Source organism: Ranitomeya variabilis, chromosome 4 (genome assembly GCF_051348905.1).
Source record: "Ranitomeya variabilis isolate aRanVar5 chromosome 4, aRanVar5.hap1, whole genome shotgun sequence".
In the NCBI taxonomy this organism is placed as follows: domain Eukaryota; kingdom Metazoa; phylum Chordata; class Amphibia; order Anura; family Dendrobatidae; genus Ranitomeya; species Ranitomeya variabilis.
In genome coordinates, this window is record NC_135235.1 from 172,737,988 (window position 1) to 172,760,606 (window position 22,619).

At 45.2% G+C, this 22,619-nt stretch overlaps 1 protein-coding gene across 3 annotated transcripts in view; it reads right to left on the minus strand.

The window, feature by feature from the left end:
* LOC143770113 (L-threonine ammonia-lyase-like) overlaps positions 1-22,619 on the minus strand; it is a 441,011-nt gene that overhangs the window by 209,139 nt on the left and 209,253 nt on the right. For all 3 annotated transcript variants that reach the window (XM_077259383.1, XM_077259382.1, XM_077259381.1), the window contains one exon: positions 13,518-13,614. In XM_077259383.1, coding sequence (XP_077115498.1) covers positions 13,518-13,614 — 97 coding nt within the window. The remainder of the gene's footprint in view (positions 1-13,517; positions 13,615-22,619) is intronic.

Genomic DNA, 22,619 nt, shown 5'->3' on the forward strand with positions numbered 1-22,619 from the left:
CAAGTAACTATGCGTATTAATCCGGATCACCAGGAGATTATTCGCTTCCTTGTGTTGTATAATCTACATGATGTGTTGGTGCTTGGATTGCCATGGCTGCAATCTCATAACCCAGTCCTCGACTGGAAAGCAATGTCTGTGTTAAGCTGGGGATGTCAGGGGACTCATGGAGACGTACCTTTGGTTTCCATTTCGTCATCTATTCCCTCTGAGACTCCGGAATTTTTATCTGATTATCGTGACGTTTTTGAGGAGCCTAAACTTGGTTCACTACCTCCGCACAGAGATTGCGATTGTACTATAGATCTGATTCCGGGCAGTAAGTTTCCAAAGGGTCGTTTATTTAATCTATCTGTGCCTGAACATGCTGCTATGCGGGAGTATATTAAGGAGTCCTTGGAAAAGGGACATATTCGTCCTTCGTCATCTCCCTTAGGAGCCGGTTTTTTCTTTGTAGCTAAGAAAGATGGCTCTTTGAGGCCGTGTATTGATTATCGGCTTTTGAATAAAATCACGGTTAAATATCAGTATCCTTTGCCATTGCTTACTGATTTGTTTGCTCGAATAAAGGGGGCCAAGTGGTTCTCTAAGATTGATCTTCGTGGGGCGTATAATTTGGTGCGAATTAAGCAGGGGGATGAGTGGAAAACCGCATTTAATACGCCTGAGGGCCATTTTGAGTATTTTGTAATGCCTTTTGGTCTTTCAAATGCCCCTTCAGTCTTTCAGTCCTTTATGCATGACATTTTCCGTGATTATTTGGATAAATTTTTGATTGTGTATCTTGATGATATTTTGATTTTTTCGGATGACTGGGACTCTCATGTCCAACAGGTCAGGAGGGTTTTTCAGGTTTTGCGCTCTAATTCTTTGTGTGTAAAGGGTTCTAAGTGCGTTTTTGGGGTTCAAAAGATTTCGTTTTTGGGGTACATTTTTTCCCCCTCTTCCATTGAGATGGACCCTGTCAAGGTTCAGGCTATTTGTGATTGGACGCAACCCTCTTCTCTTAAGAGCCTTCAGAAGTTTTTGGGCTTTGCTAATTTTTATCGTCGATTTATAACTGGTTTTTCTGATGTTGCTAAACCGTTGACTGATTTGACTAAGAAGGGTGCTGATGTTGCTGATTGGTCCCCTGCTGCTGTGGAGGCCTTTCGGGAGCTTAAGCGCCGCTTTTCTTCCGCCCCTGTATTGCGTCAGCCTGATGTTACTCTTCCTTTTCAGGTTGAGGTTGACGTTTCAGAAATCGGAGCTGGGGCGGTTTTGTCGCAGAAAAGTTCCGACTGCTCCGTGATGAGACCTTGTGCGTTCTTTTCTCGTAAATTTTCGCCCGCTGAGCGAAATTATGATGTTGGTAATCGGGAGCTCTTGGCTATGAAGTGGGCTTTTGAGGAGTGGCGTCATTGGCTTGAGGGGGCTAGACATCAGGTGGTGGTATTGACCGACCACAAGAATTTGATTTATCTTGAGTCTGCCAGGCGCCTGAATCCTAGACAGGCGTGCTGGTCGTTATTTTTCTCTCGGTTTAATTTTGTGGTTTCTTACCTACCAGGTTCTAAAAATGTGAAGGCGGATGCCCTTTCTAGGAGTTTTGAGCCTGACTCCCCTGGTAATTCTGAACCTACAGGTATCCTTAAGGATGGAGTGATATTATCTGCTGTTTCCCCAGACTTGCGACGGGTCTTGCAGGAGTTTCAGGCGAATAGACCTGATCGTTGCCCGCCTGGTAGAATGTTTGTTCCTGATGATTGGACCAGTAGAGTAATCTCGGAGGTCCATTCTTCTGCGTTAGCAGGTCATCCTGGAATCTTTGGTACCAGGGATTTGGTGGCTAGGTCCTTCTGGTGGCCTTCCCTGTCGCGAGATGTGCGAGGTTTTGTGCAGTCTTGTGATGTTTGTGCTCGGGCCAAGCCTTGTTGTTCTCGGGCTAGTGGATTGTTGTTATCCTTGCCTATTCCGAAGAGGCCTTGGACTCACATCTCCATGGATTTTATTTCTGATCTCCCTGTTTCTCAGAAGATGTCTGTCATCTGGGTGGTGTGTGACCGTTTCTCTAAGATGGTCCATTTGGTTCCCTTGCCCAAATTGCCTTCCTCATCCGAGCTGGTTCCTCTGTTTTTTCAAAATGTGGTGCGCTTGCATGGTATTCCGGAGAATATCGTTTCTGACAGGGGAACCCAATTCGTGTCTAGATTTTGGCGAGCGTTCTGTGCTAGGATGGGCATTGATTTGTCTTTTTCGTCTGCTTTCCATCCTCAGACTAATGGCCAGACCGAGCGAAGTAATCAGACCTTGGAGACTTATTTGAGGTGTTTTGTGTCTGCGGATCAGGATGATTGGGTTGCCTTTTTGCCCTTGGCGGAGTTTGCCCTCAATAATCGGGCTAGTTCTGCCACCTTGGTTTCTCCTTTCTTCTGTAATTCGGGGTTTCATCCTCGTTTCTCTTCCGGTCAGGTGGAGTCTTCGGATTGTCCTGGAGTGGATGCTGTGGTGGAGAGGTTGCATCAGATTTGGGGGCATGTGGTGGACAATTTGAAGTTGTCCCAGGAGAAGACTCAGCATTTTGCCAACCGCCGTCGTCGTGTTGGTCCTCGTCTTTGTGTTGGGGACTTGGTGTGGTTATCTTCTCGTTTTGTCCCTATGAAGGTTTCTTCTCCTAAGTTTAAGCCTCGGTTCATCGGCCCGTACAAGATATTGGAGATTCTTAACCCTGTGTCCTTTCGTTTGGACCTCCCTGCATCTTTTTCTATTCATAATGTCTTCCATCGGTCATTGTTGCGCAGGTATGAGGTACCGGTTGTGCCTTCCGTGGAGCCTCCTGCTCCGGTGTTGGTTGAGGGTGAGTTGGAGTACGTTGTCGAGAAGATCTTGGACTCCCGTGTTTCCAGACGGAGACTTCAGTATCTGGTCAAGTGGAAGGGCTACGGTCAGGAGGATAACTCTTGGGTGATAGCCTTTGATGTTCATGCCTCCGATTTGGTCCGTGCCTTTCATAGGGCTCATCCTGATCGCCCTGGTGGTTCTGGTGAGGGTTCGGTGCCCCCTCCTTGAGGGGGGGGTACTGTTGTGAATTTGGTTTCTGGGCTCCCCCGGTGGTTTCTGGTGGTACTGCACTTGTGTGCTTCATCTCCTCTGTTCACCTGTTTTCCATCTGGATGTGGGAGTTTTCTATTTAGCCTTGCTCCTCAGTCATTTCTATGCCGGCCAACAATGTTACCAGAAGCCTTTCTGTTGCATGTTCCTGCTCCTAGACAACTATCAGCTAAGTTGGACTTGTTGTCCTAAGTTTGTTTTGCATTTTTGTTCCAGTTCTCTGTGATTGAATATTTCTGAGGCTGGAAGCTCTTGTGAGCTGAAATTGCCACTCTGGTGTCATGAGTTGATATTAGAGTCTTAAAGTAATTTCAGGATGGTATTTTGAAAGGGTTTTCAGCTGACCGTGAAGTTCCCTTTTCTGTCTTCCTACTATCTAGTAAGCGGACCTCAATTTGCTAAACCTATCTTCATACTTCGTATGTCAATTTCCTCTAAAATCACCGCCAATATATGTGGGGGCTACTGTCTGCCTTTTGGGGAAAATTTCTCTAGAGGTAAGCTAGGTCTGTGTTTTCCTCTGCTAGGGTCAGTCAGTTCTCCGGCTGGCGCTGGGCGTCTAGGGATAAAACGTAGGCACGTTACCCGGCCACTGTTAGTTGTGCGGTAGGTTTAGCTCATGGTCAGCTCGAGTTCCCATCTTCCAAGAGCTAGTCCTTTTGTATGCTTTATTACGTTCTCTTGCCATTGAGAACCATGACAGCAGTGCATGAAAAACGACCCAGGAATCTCACAGAACTGGAAGAATTTTCCAAGGAAGAATGGATAAAAATCCCTCAAACAAGAATTGGACGACCGTTGGCAGGCTACAATAAATGTTTACAGACTGTGATCCATTCAAAACGGGTGCTACTAGGTACAAACCATGAAGGGTGCCAAAACTTTTTCATCACTCCATTTTCTTTTTTCTAATTTGTAAAATGCAAAAGATTAAATACATATACAGTACAGAGCAAAAGTTTGGACACACCTTCTCATTTAAAGATTTTTCTGTATTTTCATGACTATGAAAATTGTAAATTCACACTGAAGGCATCAAAACTATGAATTAACATATGTGGAATTATATACTTAACAAAAAAGTGTGAAACAACTGAAAATATGTCTTATATTCTAGGTTCTTCAAAGTAGCCACCTTTTCCTTTGATGACTGGCATTCTCTTGATGAGCTTCAAGAGGTAGTCACCGGAAATGGTCTTCCAACAATCTTGAAGGAGTTCTCTGAGATGCTTAGCACTTGTTGACCCTTTTGCCTACACTCTGCGGTCCAGCTCACCCCAAAAGATCTCAATTGGGTTCAGGTCTGGTGACTGTGGAGGCCAGGTCATCTGGCGTAGCACCCCATCACTCTCCTTCTTGGTCTCCTTCTTGGCTTCCTTACACAGTCTGGAAGTGTGTTTGGGGTCATTGTCCTGTTGAAAAATAAATGATGGTCCAACTAAACGCAAACCGGATGGAATAGCATGCAGCTGCAAGATGCTGTGGTAGCCATGCTGGTTCAGTATGCCTTCAATTTTGAATAAATGTCCAACAGTGTCACCAGCAAAGCACCCCCACACTATCACACCTCCTCCTCCATGCTTCACAGTGGGAACCAGGCATGTAGAATCCATCCGTTCACCTTTTCTGCATCGCACAATGACACGGTGGTTGGAACCAAAGATCTCAAATTTGGACTCATCAGACCAAAGCACAGATTACCACTGGTCTTATGTCCATTCCTTGTGTTCTTTAGCCCAAACAAGTCTCTTTTGCTTGTTGCCTGTCCTTAGCAGTGGTTTCCTAGCAGCTATTTTACCATGAAGGCCTGCTGCACAAAGTCTCCTCTTAACAGTTGTTGTAGAGATGTGTCTGCTGTTAGAACTCTGTGTGGCATTGACCTGGTCTCTAATCTGAGCTGCTGTTAACCTGCGATTTCTGGGGCTGGTGACTCGGATAAACTTATCCTCAGAAGCAGAGGTGACTCTTGGTCTTCCTTTCTTGGGGCGGTCCTCATGTGAGCCAGTTTCTTTGTAGCGCTTGATGGTTTTTGCAACTGCACTTGGGGACACTTTCAAAGTTTTCTCAATTTTTCGGACTGAATGACCTTCATTTCTTAAAGTAATGATGGCCACTCGTTTTTCTTTACTTAGCTGCTTTTTTCTTGCCATAATACAAATTCTAACAGTCTATTCAGTAAGACTATCAGCTGTGTATCCACCAGACTTCTGCACAACACAACTGATGGTTCCAACCCCATTTATAAGGCAAGAAATCCCACTTATTAAACCTGACAGGGCACATCTGTGAAGTGAAAACCATTTCCAGTGACTACCTCTTTAAGCTCATCAAGAGAATGCCAAGAGAGTGCAAAGCAGTCATCAAAGCAAAAGGTGGCTACTTTGAAGAACCTAGAATATAAGACATATTTTAGTTGTTTCACACTTTTTTGTTAAGTGTATAATTCCACATGTGTTAATTCATAGTTCTGATGCTTTCAGTGTGAATTTGCAATTTTCATTGTCATGAAAACGCAGAAAAATCTTTAATTGAGAAGGTGTGTTCAAACTTTTGCTCTGTACTGTAAATTTTTTCTCTAAACACAAAGGAAATGTGTTATATTTAACTTTAGACCTTCTAGAGATCATTTCATCTTTATCTTGCTTAGTTGTTCACAATAACAGCAATTTTTTCCAGGGGTGCCCAAACTTTTACATGTCACTGTATATGTTCCTCACCCAATTATGTCCAAAACTTCTCCCAAATATCCCCCATCCTCTGGAATTCTTTGCCCCTACACGTCCAATTATCCCCCACATTCCGAACTGTCAGATGAAACTTCAAAACCCATCTCTTCAAGAAGACTCACAGCCTGCTGCCACCTCACCATCATCGGAGCTGCTGAAATCCCCCAACGTACTATATATTTCGGCATTATCCTGTAGGCTATAAGCCCACAAGGGCAGAGTCCTCTCCCCTCTGGACCAGTCTTTCATTGTTATTTTGTCCACTGTAATTTATATTTGTATTTTGTATCTAACTTCTTTTCATGTACAGCACCATGGAATTCCATGGTGTTCTAAAAATAATTAATTAAGAATATTAACAGACGTTTAAAATTAAAACCATTTTAGTTTCGGACCAATCACTTTAACCAATGGGACAAGTCATTATAGTAACTATCATACAAACGTAGAGATACATGAAAAAGTAATGCATGAATGATCCGGATATGTCGACTATCACAGGAGGGAGAAATAGAGTCCCCGATCCCCCCAGTACCTCCGTTGTCCCTCCATGGCCCCCTGAAGTCCCCCGTGCCTCTGGCTTCTTCTTCCGGGAGAAAATGGCGTGCGCATGCGCAGTGCACACCGCCGAGATCTGTCGGCCGGCACCCGGCAGCAATAGGAAGATTTTTCCTATTGGTTCATTTTGGTCACCGTGATAGACTCTATCACAGTAATCAAAATAAAAAAAATGTAAATAAACCCCCCCTTTATCACCCCCTTAGTTAGGAAAAAATAATAAAATAAATAAAATGTATTTATTTCCAAAAATTGTAAATAAACCCCCCCTTTATCACCCCCTTAGTTAGGAAAAAATAATAAAATAAAGAAAATGTATTTATTTCCATTTTCCAATTAGGGTTACAGTTGGGCTCAAGTGAGTTGGGCTAAAGTTAGGGTTAGGGTTGGGTCTAAAGATAGGGTTAGGGTTTGGGCTAAAGTTGGGTTCAGTTTGGGATTAGGGTTGGGGTTAGGGTTAGGTTTGAGATTAGGGTTATGGTTAGGGTTGGAATTAGGGTTAGGGGTGTATTGAGATTAGGGCTGGGATTAGGGTTAGGTTTGTGGTTAGGGTTGGTATTAGGGTTAGGGGTGTGTTGCAGTTAGGGTTTTGATTAGGGTTATAGTTAGCATTGGGATTAGGGTTGAGGGTGTGTTAACGTTAGGGTTGGGATTAGGGTTATTGTTAGGGTTGGGATTAGGGGTGTGTTGGGGTTAGGGTTGTGATTAGGATTATGGATAGGGTTGGGATTAGGGTTAGGGTTGTATTGGGGTTAGGGTTGGAGTTAGAATTGGGGGGTTTCCACTGTTGACGTACATCAGGGGGTCTCCAAACGAGACATGGCTCCACCATTGATTCCAGCCAATTTTGCGTTCAAAAAGTCAAATGGTGTTCCTTCCATTCTGAGCTCTGCCGTGTACCTAAACAGTCATTTACCCCAACATATGGGGCATCAGCATACTCAGGACAAATTGGACAACAACTTTTGGGGTCCGGTTTCTCCTGTAACCCTTGAGAAAATAAAATATTGGGGGCAACAAAAAATCATTTTTGTGGAAAAAAAATTGTTTAATTTTCACGGATCTACGTCATAAACTTCTGCCCCCTGACGAAGGTTGTTTTTCCGAAACGCGCGTTGAGGCGTGTTCCAGGAGGTTCCATCTACACTGCAGTGGGTATACGTCGACAATCGCTTTATTATTGTATTACTATTGCCGGGAATGTTGTCATTATTATTAAAACGCAAGCAAGGATCGGTGACTGTTATGTACAGTCCTCACTGTGGCTAGGATGCAGCATTTCTTTGTGAACCCCGGACCTATAGGGACCTTTGTTTGATTATTAGGTATATGTGATTTCACTATGGTACCCCTTTTGGTCACTCCAATCAGTGTATCAAGATTGCTAACAATCATTGCTGTGTCTATGATTATATACTAATAGATTGACCTCCTGCCTACATGCCCCCTGCCAATTTTCTTACAGCACTGTTTTATATTTCGCTCTGTGTATCATCTCTGTGCACCTGATGTCATTTTTTAACAATAAAGTATTGATGTTTTATATCTTATATCATGACCTAATATCATCTGTTGCTTGGGTATATGTTATAAACTTCTGTGAAGGATTTGGGCGTTCAAAGTGCTCACCACTCATCTAGATAAGCTCCTTGGAGGGATCTAGTTTCCAAAATGGGGTCACTTGTGGGGTGTTTCTACTGTTTAGGCACATCAGGGGCTCTGCAAACGTAACATGACGCCCTCAGACCATTCCACCAAAGTCTGCATTCCAGAACATCACAACTTCCTTTCCGAGCTCCGACGTGTACCCAAACAGTAGTTTTCTCCCACATATGGGGCATCATTGTACTCAGGACAAATTCGACTATAACTTTTGGGGTCCAATTTCTCCTGATACTCTTGGGAAAATAAAAATTTTGGGGTGAAAAGATCATTTTTGTGGAAAAAATATGATGTTTTAGTTTCACCGCTCTACGTTATAAACTTCTGTGAAGCACTTGAGGGTTCATAGAGCTCACCACACATCTAGATACGCTGCTTTGGGGGTCTATTTTCCAAAATGGGGTCACTTGTGGGGGGTTTCTACTGTTTAGATACATCAGGGGCTCTGCAAATGCAATATAACGTCCACAGACCATTCCATAAAAGTCTGCATTTTAAAACATCACTACTTCCCTTCCGATCCCCGATGTGTGCCCAAACAGTGGTCCCGCCCACTTATGGGGTAACGGAGTACTCAGGACAACCTGGACAAGAACTTTTGTGGTCCAATTTCTCCTTTTACCCTTGTGAAAATAAAAAAATGCAGGCTAAAAAATCATTTTTGTGGAAAAAAAAATTTGTTTTATTTTCACGGCTCTGCGTTATAAACTTCTGTGAAGCACTTGGGGGTTCAAAGTGCTCACCACACATCTAGATAAGTTCCTTAAGGGGTCTAGTTTTCAAAATGGTGTGACCTGTGGGGGTTTTCCATTGCTTAGGCACATCAGGGGCTCTTCAAACGCGACATGGTGTCCAATCTCAATTCCAGCCAATCCTGCATTGAAAAAGTCAAACGGCACTCCTCTTCCAAGCTCTGCCGTGCGTCCAAACAGTGGTTTACCCCCACATATGGGGTATCGGCGTATTCAGGATAAATTGCACAAGAAATTTTGTGGTTCATTTTCTCTTTTTAGACTTGTTAAAATAAAAACAATTGGTTCTGAACTAAAATGTTTGTAAAAAAAAGTTAAATGTTAATTTTTTCCTTCCACATTACTTCAGCTCCTCTGAAGCATGTAAAGGGTTAATAGACTTCTTGAATGTGGTTTTGAGCACCTTGAGGGGTGTAGTTTTTAGAATGGTGTCACTTTGGGGTATTTTCTGTCATGTACACCCCTCAATGTGACTTTAAATGTGAGATAGCCCCTAAAAAAATGGTTTTGTAAATTTTGTTGTAAAAATGAGAAATCGCTGGTCAAATTTTAACCCTTATAACTTCCTAACAAAAAAAAGTTGTTTCCAAAATTGTGCTGATGTAAAGTAGACATGTGGGAAATGTCATTTATTAACTATTTTTTGTGAAATATCTCTCTAATTCAATGGCATAAAAATTCAAATTTTGAAAATTGCTAAATTTTAAAAATTTTCGCCATATTTCCATAAATAAACGCAAGTAATATCGAAGAAATGTTACCACTAACATGAAGTACAATATGTCATGAAAAAATGTTCTCAGAATCAGCGGGATCCGTAGAAGCGTTCCAGAACTATAACCTCATAAAATGACAGTGGTCAGAATTGTAAAAATTGGCTTGGTCATTAAGTACCAAATTGGCTCTGTCACTAAGGGGTTAAAGAGCAAAGGCAAGCATATAATTATTACTGGTAAAATTTATAATCAGGGTACAAAGTACTGAAATAGGAAGGGATAACTGGTTAGGCGAACAAAAACAACAGATTGTCTAATAATCCACTATAAGTCGAGTAATGGTAGTTTAACCCCTTTCTGACATCAGGTGTAATAGTATACCGATGTCGGACAGCCTCCCTTTGATGTGGGCTCCGGCGGTGAGCTCACATCTTTCCCGGTATAATAGGCCAGAATATACCCCATTCCAAACTGTGCCCAGGGTTAACGTGGGCGGTTATATTCTGGCCCAGGCCACATTATACTCCTCCAAGCCAGAATATAGCCCACGGGGGGGTGTAGAATAGCCTGTGCCAGACTATGCCCGGGGTTAAAGTGGCCTAGGCCAGAGTATGCCCTGGCCACATCTATTGAATTGCGACATTGTCATCCTCACAAAAGTCGGTGACCGTGGATTGGTTGACATATCCTGCAAGCTTCAATCTGCAGTCAACAACAGAACATGCACTTTATCTTGAAAATAAGCATGATCTTTTTAATGTTATTATCAGTGTTTGCCTTTAAACGTTTATATTGTAGCAAGGACTTGCTTGTCTAAGGCCAGGGATAAAAAGTTGCATGCATCAATCACATACAAAGTCGCCGTGTGTCCCTCCCAATACACTGGACAACTACACCTGTTCAGACCTTATTCATGTTTGAATGTGATGGTCAGTTTTTTTACATTTGTATTAGCCTTCTGACTTAGCACTCCACCCCTTGGCCTCAGCCATTGTTAATTGCAGCAGGATCCTACCCCTCCATACAGATATAGATTTAGTCTGAAGAGGATTCACATTAGGTTCCCAGAGAGATGCAGACTGTAGGTCCTGGCAACGAGAAACGTGGCTGCCAGGTACACATGAATTGGCCAATTTATGCACTAAGCTTTCTCAATTTTTCATATTTCTAGTGCGGTAATGCAATTTAATTTTCATATTTCATGTTTGCATGTTATAGCGCTAGAGTGCTGCCTTATTTGTTTGATTTGTTTGATTGTATTTGAGTTGGTAGGTAAGCACCTGTTCAGACCTTATTCATGTTTGGATGTGACGGTCAGTTTTTTTATATCTCTGTCCTGGCTAGAATATAGCCAGGGTATACTTTGGCCTAGGCCAGAATATACCTGGGTTATACTCTGGCATAGGCCACTTTAACCCCAGACATAGTCAGCCCAGGCTATTTTACACCTCGGGGTGGTATATTCTGGCCTGGAGGGGTATATTGTGGCCTAGTCCAGAATTTACCCGGGGATATACTTTGGCCTAGGCCAGAATATATCCGGAGTATACTCTAACCAAGACCATTTTAACCCCGGGCATAGCCTGGGACGGGGTATATTCTGGCCTGTTACACCGGGACACGTCAGCTGTTTTGAACAGCTGACATGTGCCCAGAAGGAACAGCCACAGGTGAAATCGGGATCCACCTGTGGCTATTAACCCATTAAATGCTACTGTCAAACGCTGACAGTGGCATTTAACAAGTGCTTCCGGCAATCGCTCTGGAAACCCGCCCACCAGTGACCCCTGTCACGTGATGGCAGGTCACCGATGGGTTGGCATGACAACCAGAGGTCTCCTGGAGACCTCTATGGTTGTCACTGCCGGCTTGCTGTGAGCGCCGGCCAGTGGTCGGCGCTAATAACAAGTGAGTAATTCACCTACATATAGGCGAACTGATCATCGCCTGTATGTAGCAGAGCCGATCTTGTTGTGGCAGCTTCTAGTCTCCTATGGAGACTATTGAACCATGGCAAAAGTAAAAAAAAAAGTGTTTAAAAATATTAAAAAAAAATGCAAAAAAATATAAAAGTTCAAATCACCCCCCTTTCGCCCCAATCAAAATAAAACAATACAAAAAAAATCAAACATACACATATTTGGTATCGCCGAGTTCAGAATCGCCCATCAATAAAATAAAAGGATTAACCTGATCGCTAAAACTGCGCAGCGAGAAAAAAAATCAAAACAGAATTACTTTTTTTGGTTGCGACATTGCATTAAAATGCAATAACGGACGATCAAAAGATCGTATATGCACCAAAATGGTATCATTAAAAATGTCAGCTCGGCACACAAAAAATAAGTCCTCACCCGACCACAGATCATGAAAAATGGAGACGCTATGGGTATGGGAAATTGCCACTTTTTTTTTTTTTTAACAAAGTCTGGAATTTTTTTTTCCACCACTTAGATAAAGAAGAACCTAGACATGTTTGGTGTCTATGAACTCGTAATGACCTGGAGAATCATGGTGGTAGGTCAGTTTTAGCATTTAGTGAACCTAGTAAAAAAGTCAGACAAAAAACAAGTGTGGGATTGCACTTTTTTGGCAATTTCACCGCACATGGATTTTTTTTTTTACCATTTTCTAGTACACAACATGGTAAAACCAATGGTGTCGTTCAAAAGTACAACTCGTCCCACAAAAAACAAGCCCTCACATGCCCTTATTAATGGAATAATATAAAAGTTTTTGCTCTGGGAAGAAAGGGAGCAAAAAACGAAAACACAAAAACGAAAATACCTCCAGGGTTTAAGGGGTTAAAAGCTATGGACACCTTTGACTTCCTTCTTCCTCCATCTCTGCTGATGCCCAGGGGGTGCACATGGTGCACAAATCCTCGGGCACTGTGCTTAGCGCATGCACTTTCTCTTTCTTAAAGGGGTTGTGCGCGTCGTTCCAAAGTGTCCCCTGCCAATGGCTGAGGAACACCTACTATCTAAGGCACCTGCTCCAGTCTGAGCCACATGATTTGTTAGCTCATAGCACCCTTGCTAGTTGTGCTCATCTGTACATCAGCCATTCCAGAGCGCACCTACCTGTGCTCATCTGTATACAAGCCAGACCAGACTGCATCTGCCAGTCCCTACCTAACAGCTGGACCTGTCCGTATCTATGTCTCCTGTGTTCCTTTAGTGCCTACCTGCATCTGCTGTCTTACCCATTACACCTTTCCTGGCCATTTCTGACTCCTGTACCTTGGGAGTAAGCTGCATCTACCCAAGGCCAGTCCTGGTGTAGCACCTGGTTCAGTCTCCCCTGTCCCTCCTTGGGTTGCGGTATCGCCAGCTGCCGTGCATTCCAGGTCGGACTTGGTGAGGCACCTAGTCATGCCTAATGAGGCTCTCCTCAGATCATGGTACAGTGGTTCCACCAGCCAGTCCGTTACACTATCTTTAATAAATAAAATTGCACTAATTTTCAGGGATGCAGTTTGTATTACTTTATTCATTTTCAGACCCCCTTTTGCAGTTTGAAGCATGATGAAAGTTTCAGATCAGATTTTCCATTGTGGCAGTGTCTCTCCCAGTAATACAGGTTGGATGTGAGGTTTGTGTTTCCAGGGCTCTGGGATTTTCAGTAGATAATATATCAGCACAGCTCCCTGCCCACTGACAGTGACTGACAAGTCTCTGCCTATATGCAGAGCTACATGACGACCCACCTCTACAACTAGTCAATAGCTCAGCTTGGTCCCCAGTGGTCATCTAACATATGTTTTTCTCTGAAAGCTGTGGCTTTCAGAGACAAACATACATGGCTGTATTCATACAGTCAGTGCCTGATACATGACGCCCGTAGCATCTATCAGCTGACAGGTTCCCTTTAACCTAAAAACACATGACTAAAGACATGATAATATGTGCTCACACTCATGTATACATGAAACTGAAGTTAATACAAAAGTTAATATTATGAATAAGAATGACTAAATCATTGTGTTAAATTGTAAAGAATCTTACTCTTACCTCCATACAAGGGGTGAGTGAGATAATCGTGTTCTGTCAAGCAGTGTCCCGTTTTCAGTGCTTGTTGTACAATGGGGAACTTTTCACTCTCCACACCCTAAACAATAGAACAAGCCATTAAGAAAAAAGATATCAAAATAGGTTCACAATATTCATGCTTGAATCAGAATTATTTGATCCAAATAGTAACATCAGCAGGTGCATCACTTTACTGTAAATGTTTGCTAAGCAAGTGCTGTATAATATTACAATACCTATTATAAAAGTATAAATTGTTGTAAATTTAAACTGCACAAATCAAAATGTGTGAGAACACATGAAACTGTATATATTGTTGTGGGAAAGCAGCATTAGGGTATGTGTCCACCTTCAGGATGGTCAGCTGTTTGGACGGAGCGGCAAACCCGCTCCGCCCTAAGCCCCGCCCCCTTCTGTGACGAGATGATGCCGGATGTGTTCATTGCACACATCCGGCATCATCGCACACCACACAAAGGGCCCTGTGATTTACCTTGCGGCTCTGCGCAGCGTCAAACACGCAGCATTTCCTGAACGTGGACACATACCCTTAGTGTCAGAGTCCTCCTTTTCCTAAAGGAAAGTTCAGAAATCCAGGCAACCTGTCAGCAGGATTGTACACAGTAACCTATGGACACTGTCAGATTGGCGCTGTGATACTGATTAAAATGATACCTTGGTGGATGAAATCAGTCTTGTGGTTGTTGTTTAATCTTTCTTTTCAGTTGTGAGTTAATGATATGCCCGTACTCTGGGGCGGCCTGTGGGGGGCTTCATGTGGTGCTCTGAATAGCTATTCATCAGTATGGCTTCTGACAGCTCACTGAACCCTCAGTGATCTGCCCCCTAGTTTACCTAATGAATATTACATATATTGAAAAAAAAAATCACCTGCAGCAGGCATGCGCTAGCGGCGCGATCTTCCTACACAAAAAAATTGCCTCATCCAAGATGGAGCCGCCGGCGCAGTAGCATCTATTGGATCGACGATAGATGCTACTGTGCAGGTGCAGCCAGTGCCATCTTAGTGGAGGGAGACAATTTTTTTCTTCTCTAGCAAGATGGCGCCTGCGCAGTAGCATCTATCGGTGATTGACGATAGCTGCTACTGTGCAAGCGTCAGCGGCACCATCTTGGAGGAAGCAAACGTTTTTTCTCTAGCAAGATTGCACCGCCGACGCCTGTGTGAGCAAGCTGGCAGATGCAGTGACAGACAGGATGCAGATCAAGGGTAAACAGGTTTTAATAAAACTAGGACTAACTCCACGCAGGGAGATAGGGAAAACTTGAGGTAAAATGCAGGCAGAATAGGGAATACAGAGGTTTGGTTGGGGGAAAAATCAATGCAGGAAAAACAAAGAAAGTTGTTCTCAAAGAAGTCACTTATCCATTGGGCATCTTCCTGACAGAAATGGTTCCGGAGTAGATAATGGCGCCAACAGCTGTCGGCACAACGTGGATCCGGTGTGGTCCTGAAGAAGGCGATGATACATTCCCGGCTAGCAACGCTGAGTCTTTGAAAGGTCCCGTGGAGTCAACAATAAGGAGACTCCGGTGACTGGCAATGTATAGGCCACAGTCCTGCCAAAATTAAGCGAAGCTCGATGAATATGCACCGGGGATTCAGGGAGCGGTACCCGGTCCATGGCTTAGTCTCTGTCAGGCGGCAGACGTGCAGCACTGACCGTTATCGAGCGATTGGCACCTTGATGCCAGGGAGCCAACCTGCACACTGCGGGTTTCTCAACAGAGTCTCTGCGGTAGGTTTCTCTCATGGTTGGGTGTGCATCTCCACTCCTAATGGTCTTTGAAGCCAGAGCACTCCCTCTCTTCAGCCGCGTGCTCCACCTCCAACTCTCCCTGTTCCCACGCTCTGCGCTCTCCCTGGTAATGCTTAGCCTTGCCCCTGTCAGCCCATACAAAGAGTGATCCGGTTCCCTAAACTGTCTCATGGACAGCAGAGGAGACAGCCCCGACAGTTCCAGACCCGGCACAAGAAAGGCACCCCCAGCCCGGTTTCTCTTCTTACACATCAGATTGTTGATAGCTACTACTGCGCAGGCACGGACAGCGCCATTTTGAGACAAACTTGTTTTTATGAATTTATTTATAGCATCAAAAAAAAGAATTAAATGAACATTGCACATGCGATCATGCTGTAGCGCAGGCACCGCTGTCACCAGCCTATTCATTATGTAAAATAGGGGGCAGGTCACTGAGGGATCAGTGTGTCATAAACCATACACATGAATAGCTAAGCAGAGCACCACATTAAGGCCCCCCCCCCCCCCCCCACACAAGCCACCCTGGAGTACAAGCATATCATTAACTCAAAACTGAAAATAAAGATTAAACAACAACCACAAGATGTATTTAATCAACCCAGGTATCATTTTAATCAGTATAATGGCGGCAACCTGACACTATCTGTAGGTTACCCAGCACAATCCCATTAAAATAAAACTGTCTAGTGAAAGTGGGAAACAGCTGCAATATCTCTTCCTCAGTCTATGTGGGCATCTGGAGTAGGGAAAACAAAATTTAGAACCCTTAAATCACAAGTGGAAGAAGCCACTCAACTAACATGGAGATAGAAAATGTACATGTGACTAGTGGTTTACTGATATGCTAATTAATCATTCTCTAGGCCAGGTAGTTTGTTGATTTTTAAAACAGAGGAGGAAAAACTATGCAAATAGATTAAATAATCAAATAATGATACTTAAATCTCATCTCCATTCTTACCCTTTATGTAAATACTGAATGAAGGACACTTATTAAGTATAAAAATAGGTTGCATGCCTTGGTATAGACTGGCAAAGGCAGAGAGAGACAGCCAGAAATGCTGCCAAGATATCAAAACATCCAGGGGACCCTACAGGACTGCTGCCAATATATCATGGCCCCGTCACGAGGGACATGGATCTATTATTCTACAGAAAACTACCTAGGATCCCTCGGTCCTGGTTGGTAGAATAACGATCTGCTCCATTGACCATCACTGAACCATTAATACGTTCGTCGACCCTGGGAGCTCTTACGTGACAGCTGCCATTATCCTGGCATGTCAGCGAAGGGTGAGACTCTGTGATGTGCACCATCTTTGGGTTTTGTGCCTGTGTTGTCTGAGTAGCGTTATGCCTATGTTAAAGGGAGAGCGGGCATTTGGCGGGATGATATCTGGTCCACACTCATAACCTAATGTTCTTCACTGTGTCCCTGTGATGTCAGGTGCGTGGCAGGAATTCCCGCATCTGCACATTCTGACTGTCGTCTCTCCACTGCTCCGCCCTACTATTGGCACTGACTTCACTTTAGTTCTGGCCAGGTGCTGGAGAGTCACTGTAACTTCTGCTCCCGCTGTTTTACGGTGTGCAGAAAAAGTGCAAATGACATGCTTACTAGAAATTAGTAAACTTGATCAGAAAACATTTGCCAATCGGCATGAACATTGTACATTGGGATTCGTGTTCGGATTCCCAAGCATTTTCCTCAAAATTGGCAAACTTTGGGCAAAGTTTGGTAAATGATCAAGTTTCCACAAAGGCTGTGTGCACAAGGCATAGCTTATCAGTGGTCACATTACTGCCAATAAGATTGTCACTGTCAGGGCTCATTTCCACTTGTGAGGAAAACGGACGAGTGCAATCCGATAAAAAATCGGATTGCACTCGGACCAATGTTATTCAATAGGTGTCTTTTCATTTTCGATTTTTTTCTCAGCCGAAATCGGACTGAGAAAAAAATCGCAGCATGCTGCGATTTGCTGCGAGTCTCGGACGAGACTCGCCAATGCAACTCAATGGGTGCGAGAAAAAAAACGCATGGAATATGGACCATCCATACTCGGTCCGTTTTTTACAGATACATTACCATTCTGTGGCATAGAACACTGTAAATGGTCCTGTAAATGACTGTATAAAAATAGTTGCAGAGAAAAAAAACGGATTGCATACGGATGTCATACGGATGTAAAACGGATGGTGCGATGAAAAATCGCATTGCACTCGCATAACACTCGCATGACAATCGCATACGCTACAGCCGTTTTTTCGGTCCAGATTACGGACCGTTTTTTCTCTTGCAAGTGGAAATGAGCCCTTAGAGCGCTACGGGTCACACTGTCAGATGTCAGGGAGACCCGAAGCTGTGACTGTGACCCTTGGTAAAAAGTGTGCCGCAGATCAAAGGTATTGGCTGATGAGAGACAACTACTCCCATCAACCGACGGGTGCTGTTGCTGATAACAGCAACCATTTAAAGGGAACCTATCACCCCGTTTTTTAACGGGGCACAGATGGAGATCGCGGCGGCCATTTTCCTGAAGCCCCTGGCAGCAGAGCGCTCCATCTGCGCAGGCGCGGCCACAGGAAAGATGGCCGCGCCCACCGGTAAACGGCTGAATAGCGAAGACCGTGCCGCTATTCATCTCCTGGGCAGTGGATTCATCTGCTGGACATGCGCACACCACTACGCCACCAACGTAGAGCCGCGCAGTACAAAGCGCAGAGCTGCGCAGAGCTGCGCAGTATACAGCGCAGAGCCGCGCAGTATACAGCGCAGAACGCGCAGTACACAGTGCAGAGCCGCGCAGTACACAGCGCAGAGCCGTGCAGTACACAGCGCAGAGCCGCGCAGTACACAGCGCAGAGCCACGCAGTATACAGCGCAGAGCCGCGTAGTATACAGCGCAGAGCCACGTAGTTATACTGCCCAGTCACGTAGTATATTGTCCAGTCACATAGTATACTGCATATCCCTGTTAAAAAAAAAAAGAATTAAAATAAAAAAGTTACATACTCACCTCCTGGAGCGGCCGGTATCTGATGGTTGTTGCACCTCCTAGAGCGGCCGGTACACGATGCTTGTTGCACCTGGAGTGGCCGGTACCCGATGCTTGTTGCGCGCTCCGGTCCCAAGAGTGCATTGCGGTCTCACGAGATGATGACGTAGCGGTGTTGTGAGACAGAAAGACGGAAGTGCCCTTAGATAATTAGATAGTAGATTACCCCGCTCACCAATTCGGAACCCGAGAGGCCCGGCCCACCAAATCGGACCCCGAGGGGCCCGGCCCACCAAATCGGACCCAGAGTGACCCCGCCCCCTAAATCAGACCCAGAGTGACCCCGCCCACCAAATCGGACCCAGAGTGGCTCCGCCCACCAAATCGGACCCAGAGTGACCCCTTCCACCAAATCAGACCCAGAGTGACCCCTTCCACCAAATCAGACCCAGAGTGACCCCTTCCACCAAATCGGACCCAGAGTGACCCCTTCCACCAAATCGGGCCCAGAGTGACCCCGCCCACCAAATCGGACCCAGAGTGACCCCACCCACCAAATCGGACCCTGAGGTGCCCAGCCCACCAAATCAGACCCTGAGGTGCCCAGCCCACCAAATCGGACCGAGTGACCCCACCCACCAAATTGGTCCCTAAGGTGCCCCGCCCACCAAATCGGACCCAGAGTGGCTCCGCCCACCGAATCGGACCCAGAGTGGCCGCGCCCACAGAATCGGACCAAAAGTGACCCCGCCCACCGAATCGGACCTAGATTTACCCCGCCCACAAAATCAGACCCAGATTGACCCAACCCACCAAATCGGACCGCCTGAGGGGCACCCAAGTGTGAAAGTCTTGCAGGGGCAGCCCGGGCACCATTCCAAAGCACTATCTGTAGTTCCTTCAGGAAATACCCATCTAGTTCTTATTATTATTATTCAGTCCGCACGTAATGCGGCCCGAACCGCTAAACTCACAGACTCCAGTGAGGTGTCATTTCGAAGCCAGCGTTCCTGAGAGGTGTGCTAAGTATTTTTCGTGTCGATCGGATTTGTAGTTTTGGCGCAATTTGCGTTTGAAAAAAGTGTCTCAATGCATTTCAATAGGGAAATTTTCCAATACGTTTATAATGGGCCTGATTTCTGAGGCAATTTCTAAATCACCACCAAATCGGACCCAGAGTGACCCGGGCCACCAAATCGGACCCAGAGTGACCCGGGCCACCAAATCGGACCCAGAGTGACCCGGGCCACCAAATCGGACCCAGAGTGACCCGGGCCACCAAATCGGACCCAGAGTGACCCGGGCCACCAAATCGGACCCAGAGTGACCCGGGCCACCAAATCGGACCCAGAGTGACCCGGGCCACCAAATCGGCCCCAGAGTGACCCGGGCCACCAAATCGGCCCCAGAGTGACCCGGGCCACCAAATCGGGCCCAGATTGACCCGGGCCACCAAATCGGGCCCAGAGTGACCCGGGTTGACCAAATCGGGCCCAGAGTGACCCGGGCCACCAAATCGGGCCCAGAGTGACCCGGGCCACCAAATCGGACCAAGAGTGACCCAGGCCACCAAATGGGACCCAGAGTGACCCGGGCCACCAAATGGGACCCAGAGTGACCCGGGCCACCAAATGGGACCCAGAGTGACCCGGGCCACCAAATGGGACCCAGAGTGACCCGGCCCACCAAATGGGACCCAGAGTGACCCGGCCCACCAAATGGGACCCAGAGTGACCCGGCCCACCAAATGGGACCCAGAGTGACCCGGCCCACCAAATGGGACCCAGAGTGACCCGGCCCACCAAATGGGACCCAGAGTGACCCGGCCCACCAAATGGGACCCAGAGTGACCCGGCCCACCAAATGGGACCCAGAGTGACCCGGCCCACCAAATCGGACCCAGAGTGACCCGGCCCACCAAGCCTCAACCCTGAGGGGCTACAACTACCAAACCAGCGCCTGAGGGGCACCCAAGTGTGAAAGTCTTGCAGGGGCAGCCCGGGCACCATTCCAAAGCACTATCTGTAGTTCCTTCAGGAAATACCCATCTAGTTTTTATTGTACACCAAACCAGACAGTACACACTATTAAAAACATTTAAAAACTATGCCACGTTGGAAAATAACTATTAAATCCATATAATACAATGTTGCAATAAAGCATACAAGACATATAAAGATATTAAAGTAACAATGTTAGATGCCCAACTGTTAGATATTGCTCTATAGCGGAGATCCACTAGAGGAATATATACTCCCTATCCTTCAATGCACTTAGTGTATAAATAGACCATTGGGTGTGGATTTTAAATGGTCAGAGGGGGAGACAGGAGGCCCAGAAAAATTCAGAAATACAGGCAACCTATGATGTATTCCCCCCACAGCCTCAAATATTAGTCCGATCAAGTCATGAAGAGTAATACTTCACCCTATACCGTCTCAAAGGTCCACTACCGTCCTCATGGTCCTAAGTGCAGAAATGCAGTCCGGGCTGACCTCTGACCATTTAAAATCCACACCCAATGGTCTATTTATACACTAAGTGCATTGAAGGATAGGGAGTATATATTCCTCTAGTGGATCTCCGCTATAGAGCAATATCTAACAGTTGGGCATCTAACATTGTTACTTTAATATCTTTATATGTCTTGTATGCTTTATTGCAACATTGTATTATATGGATTTAATAGTTATTTTCCAACGTGGCATAGTTTTTAAATGTTTTTAATAGTGTGTACTGTCTGGTTTGGTGTACAATAAAAATTTATACTTTTTGAAATCATCAGTGTTTTGTGTGGTGATCCTACACGTATATGCATGTACCTACTTCTTTAAATGGTTGTTGTATATTTGCTTTACATGCATGGTGGTGATCCCAGACGAGTATTAGTATAAAAATTATGTGATGGTGCTCACTTAAACAATTATTTGTTAGTTGCTGATAACAGCGGGACAGGCAGCGGCTGATGGGCGTAGTCATGAGCCGGTGTCTGTGCTCAAAGTAAAGAAAAAAAGTTAAAATAAAGAAATACATATTGAAATAATAAAAAAAACCACACAGTATATACTAACCTTATACCTTATCACTGAAGCGCTTTGTTTTCTGTGAAAAATTAAAAAAACACCATATACTCACCTTAACGCATAATCCTTAATGCTCATGTCACCTGGAAAAGAGAAAAAGTAATAAAACTCCATATCACTCACCTATCCGCTGTAATCCATACTATCCTGCGACGATTCGGATAACTTGTAGAACAGTCACTAGCAAATATAATATACTTGGCACTCAGGAGAAATTTGTAGAAAGGTTCAAAAAGTAGATTTTTATTCTAGTGCATCCAGCTCAACATCAACATAAACGTTTTCGGTCTCGACAACTGAGACCTTCATCAGATATGGTTGGCAAATGCTGGAGGATACCGGTAGTGTGTGTGAGAGTCACACACTGCGTGTGTAGCCGAGGAGCGGGAATGCAATGCGTCTGAAAGCACTGGACGGCAGTGTAGGGCGCTAGTAGTAATGCGAGATACTCGCAAGGTGAGGAGCGCTGAATGGTGCCGCTGCCAGGGGTGGAGAGGACGCTGCGCTGCTGTGGAGAGGACGCTGTGCTGCTGTGCAGAAAGGCGCTCCCGGGAGCGCCTTTCTGCACAGCAGCACAGCGTCCTCTCCACAGCAGCGCAGCGTCCTCTCCACCCCTGGCAGCGGCACCATTCAGCGCTCCTCACCTTGCGAGTATCTCGCATTACTACTAGCGCCCTACACTGCCGTCCAGTGCTTTCAGACGCATTGCATTCCCGCTCCTCGGCTACACACGCAGTGTGTGACTCTCACACACACTACCGGTATCCTCCAGCATTTGCCAACCATATCTGATGAAGGTCTCAGTTGTCGAGACCGAAAACGTTTATGTTGATGTTGAGCTGGATGCACTAGAATAAAAATCTACTTTTTGAACCTTTCTACAAATTTCTCCTGAGTGCCAAGTATATTATATTTGCTATTGACGGGTTGGATCCCCTACTTGAGCACCTCCCAAGAATCCCTGAGTGCCGTGGTCACTACTTTCCGTAGAACAGTCACATTAGATAATGCAACTGCTCAACCCGGCAGGTGTTCAGTTCACCGAGCTCATCAGCTGATGAACTTCGGTAAACTTTGTTATTGCAGCTTAGTGCTACACACTGCAGGAGCAAATACACGCTCCTGTCAGTGTGTCAGCCTCAGGGTAAAGCCATTACATTAGTGACTGCTCTCAAAGTCATCAGGATTGTCGTGGGACATGGAGTATCGTTTCACTTC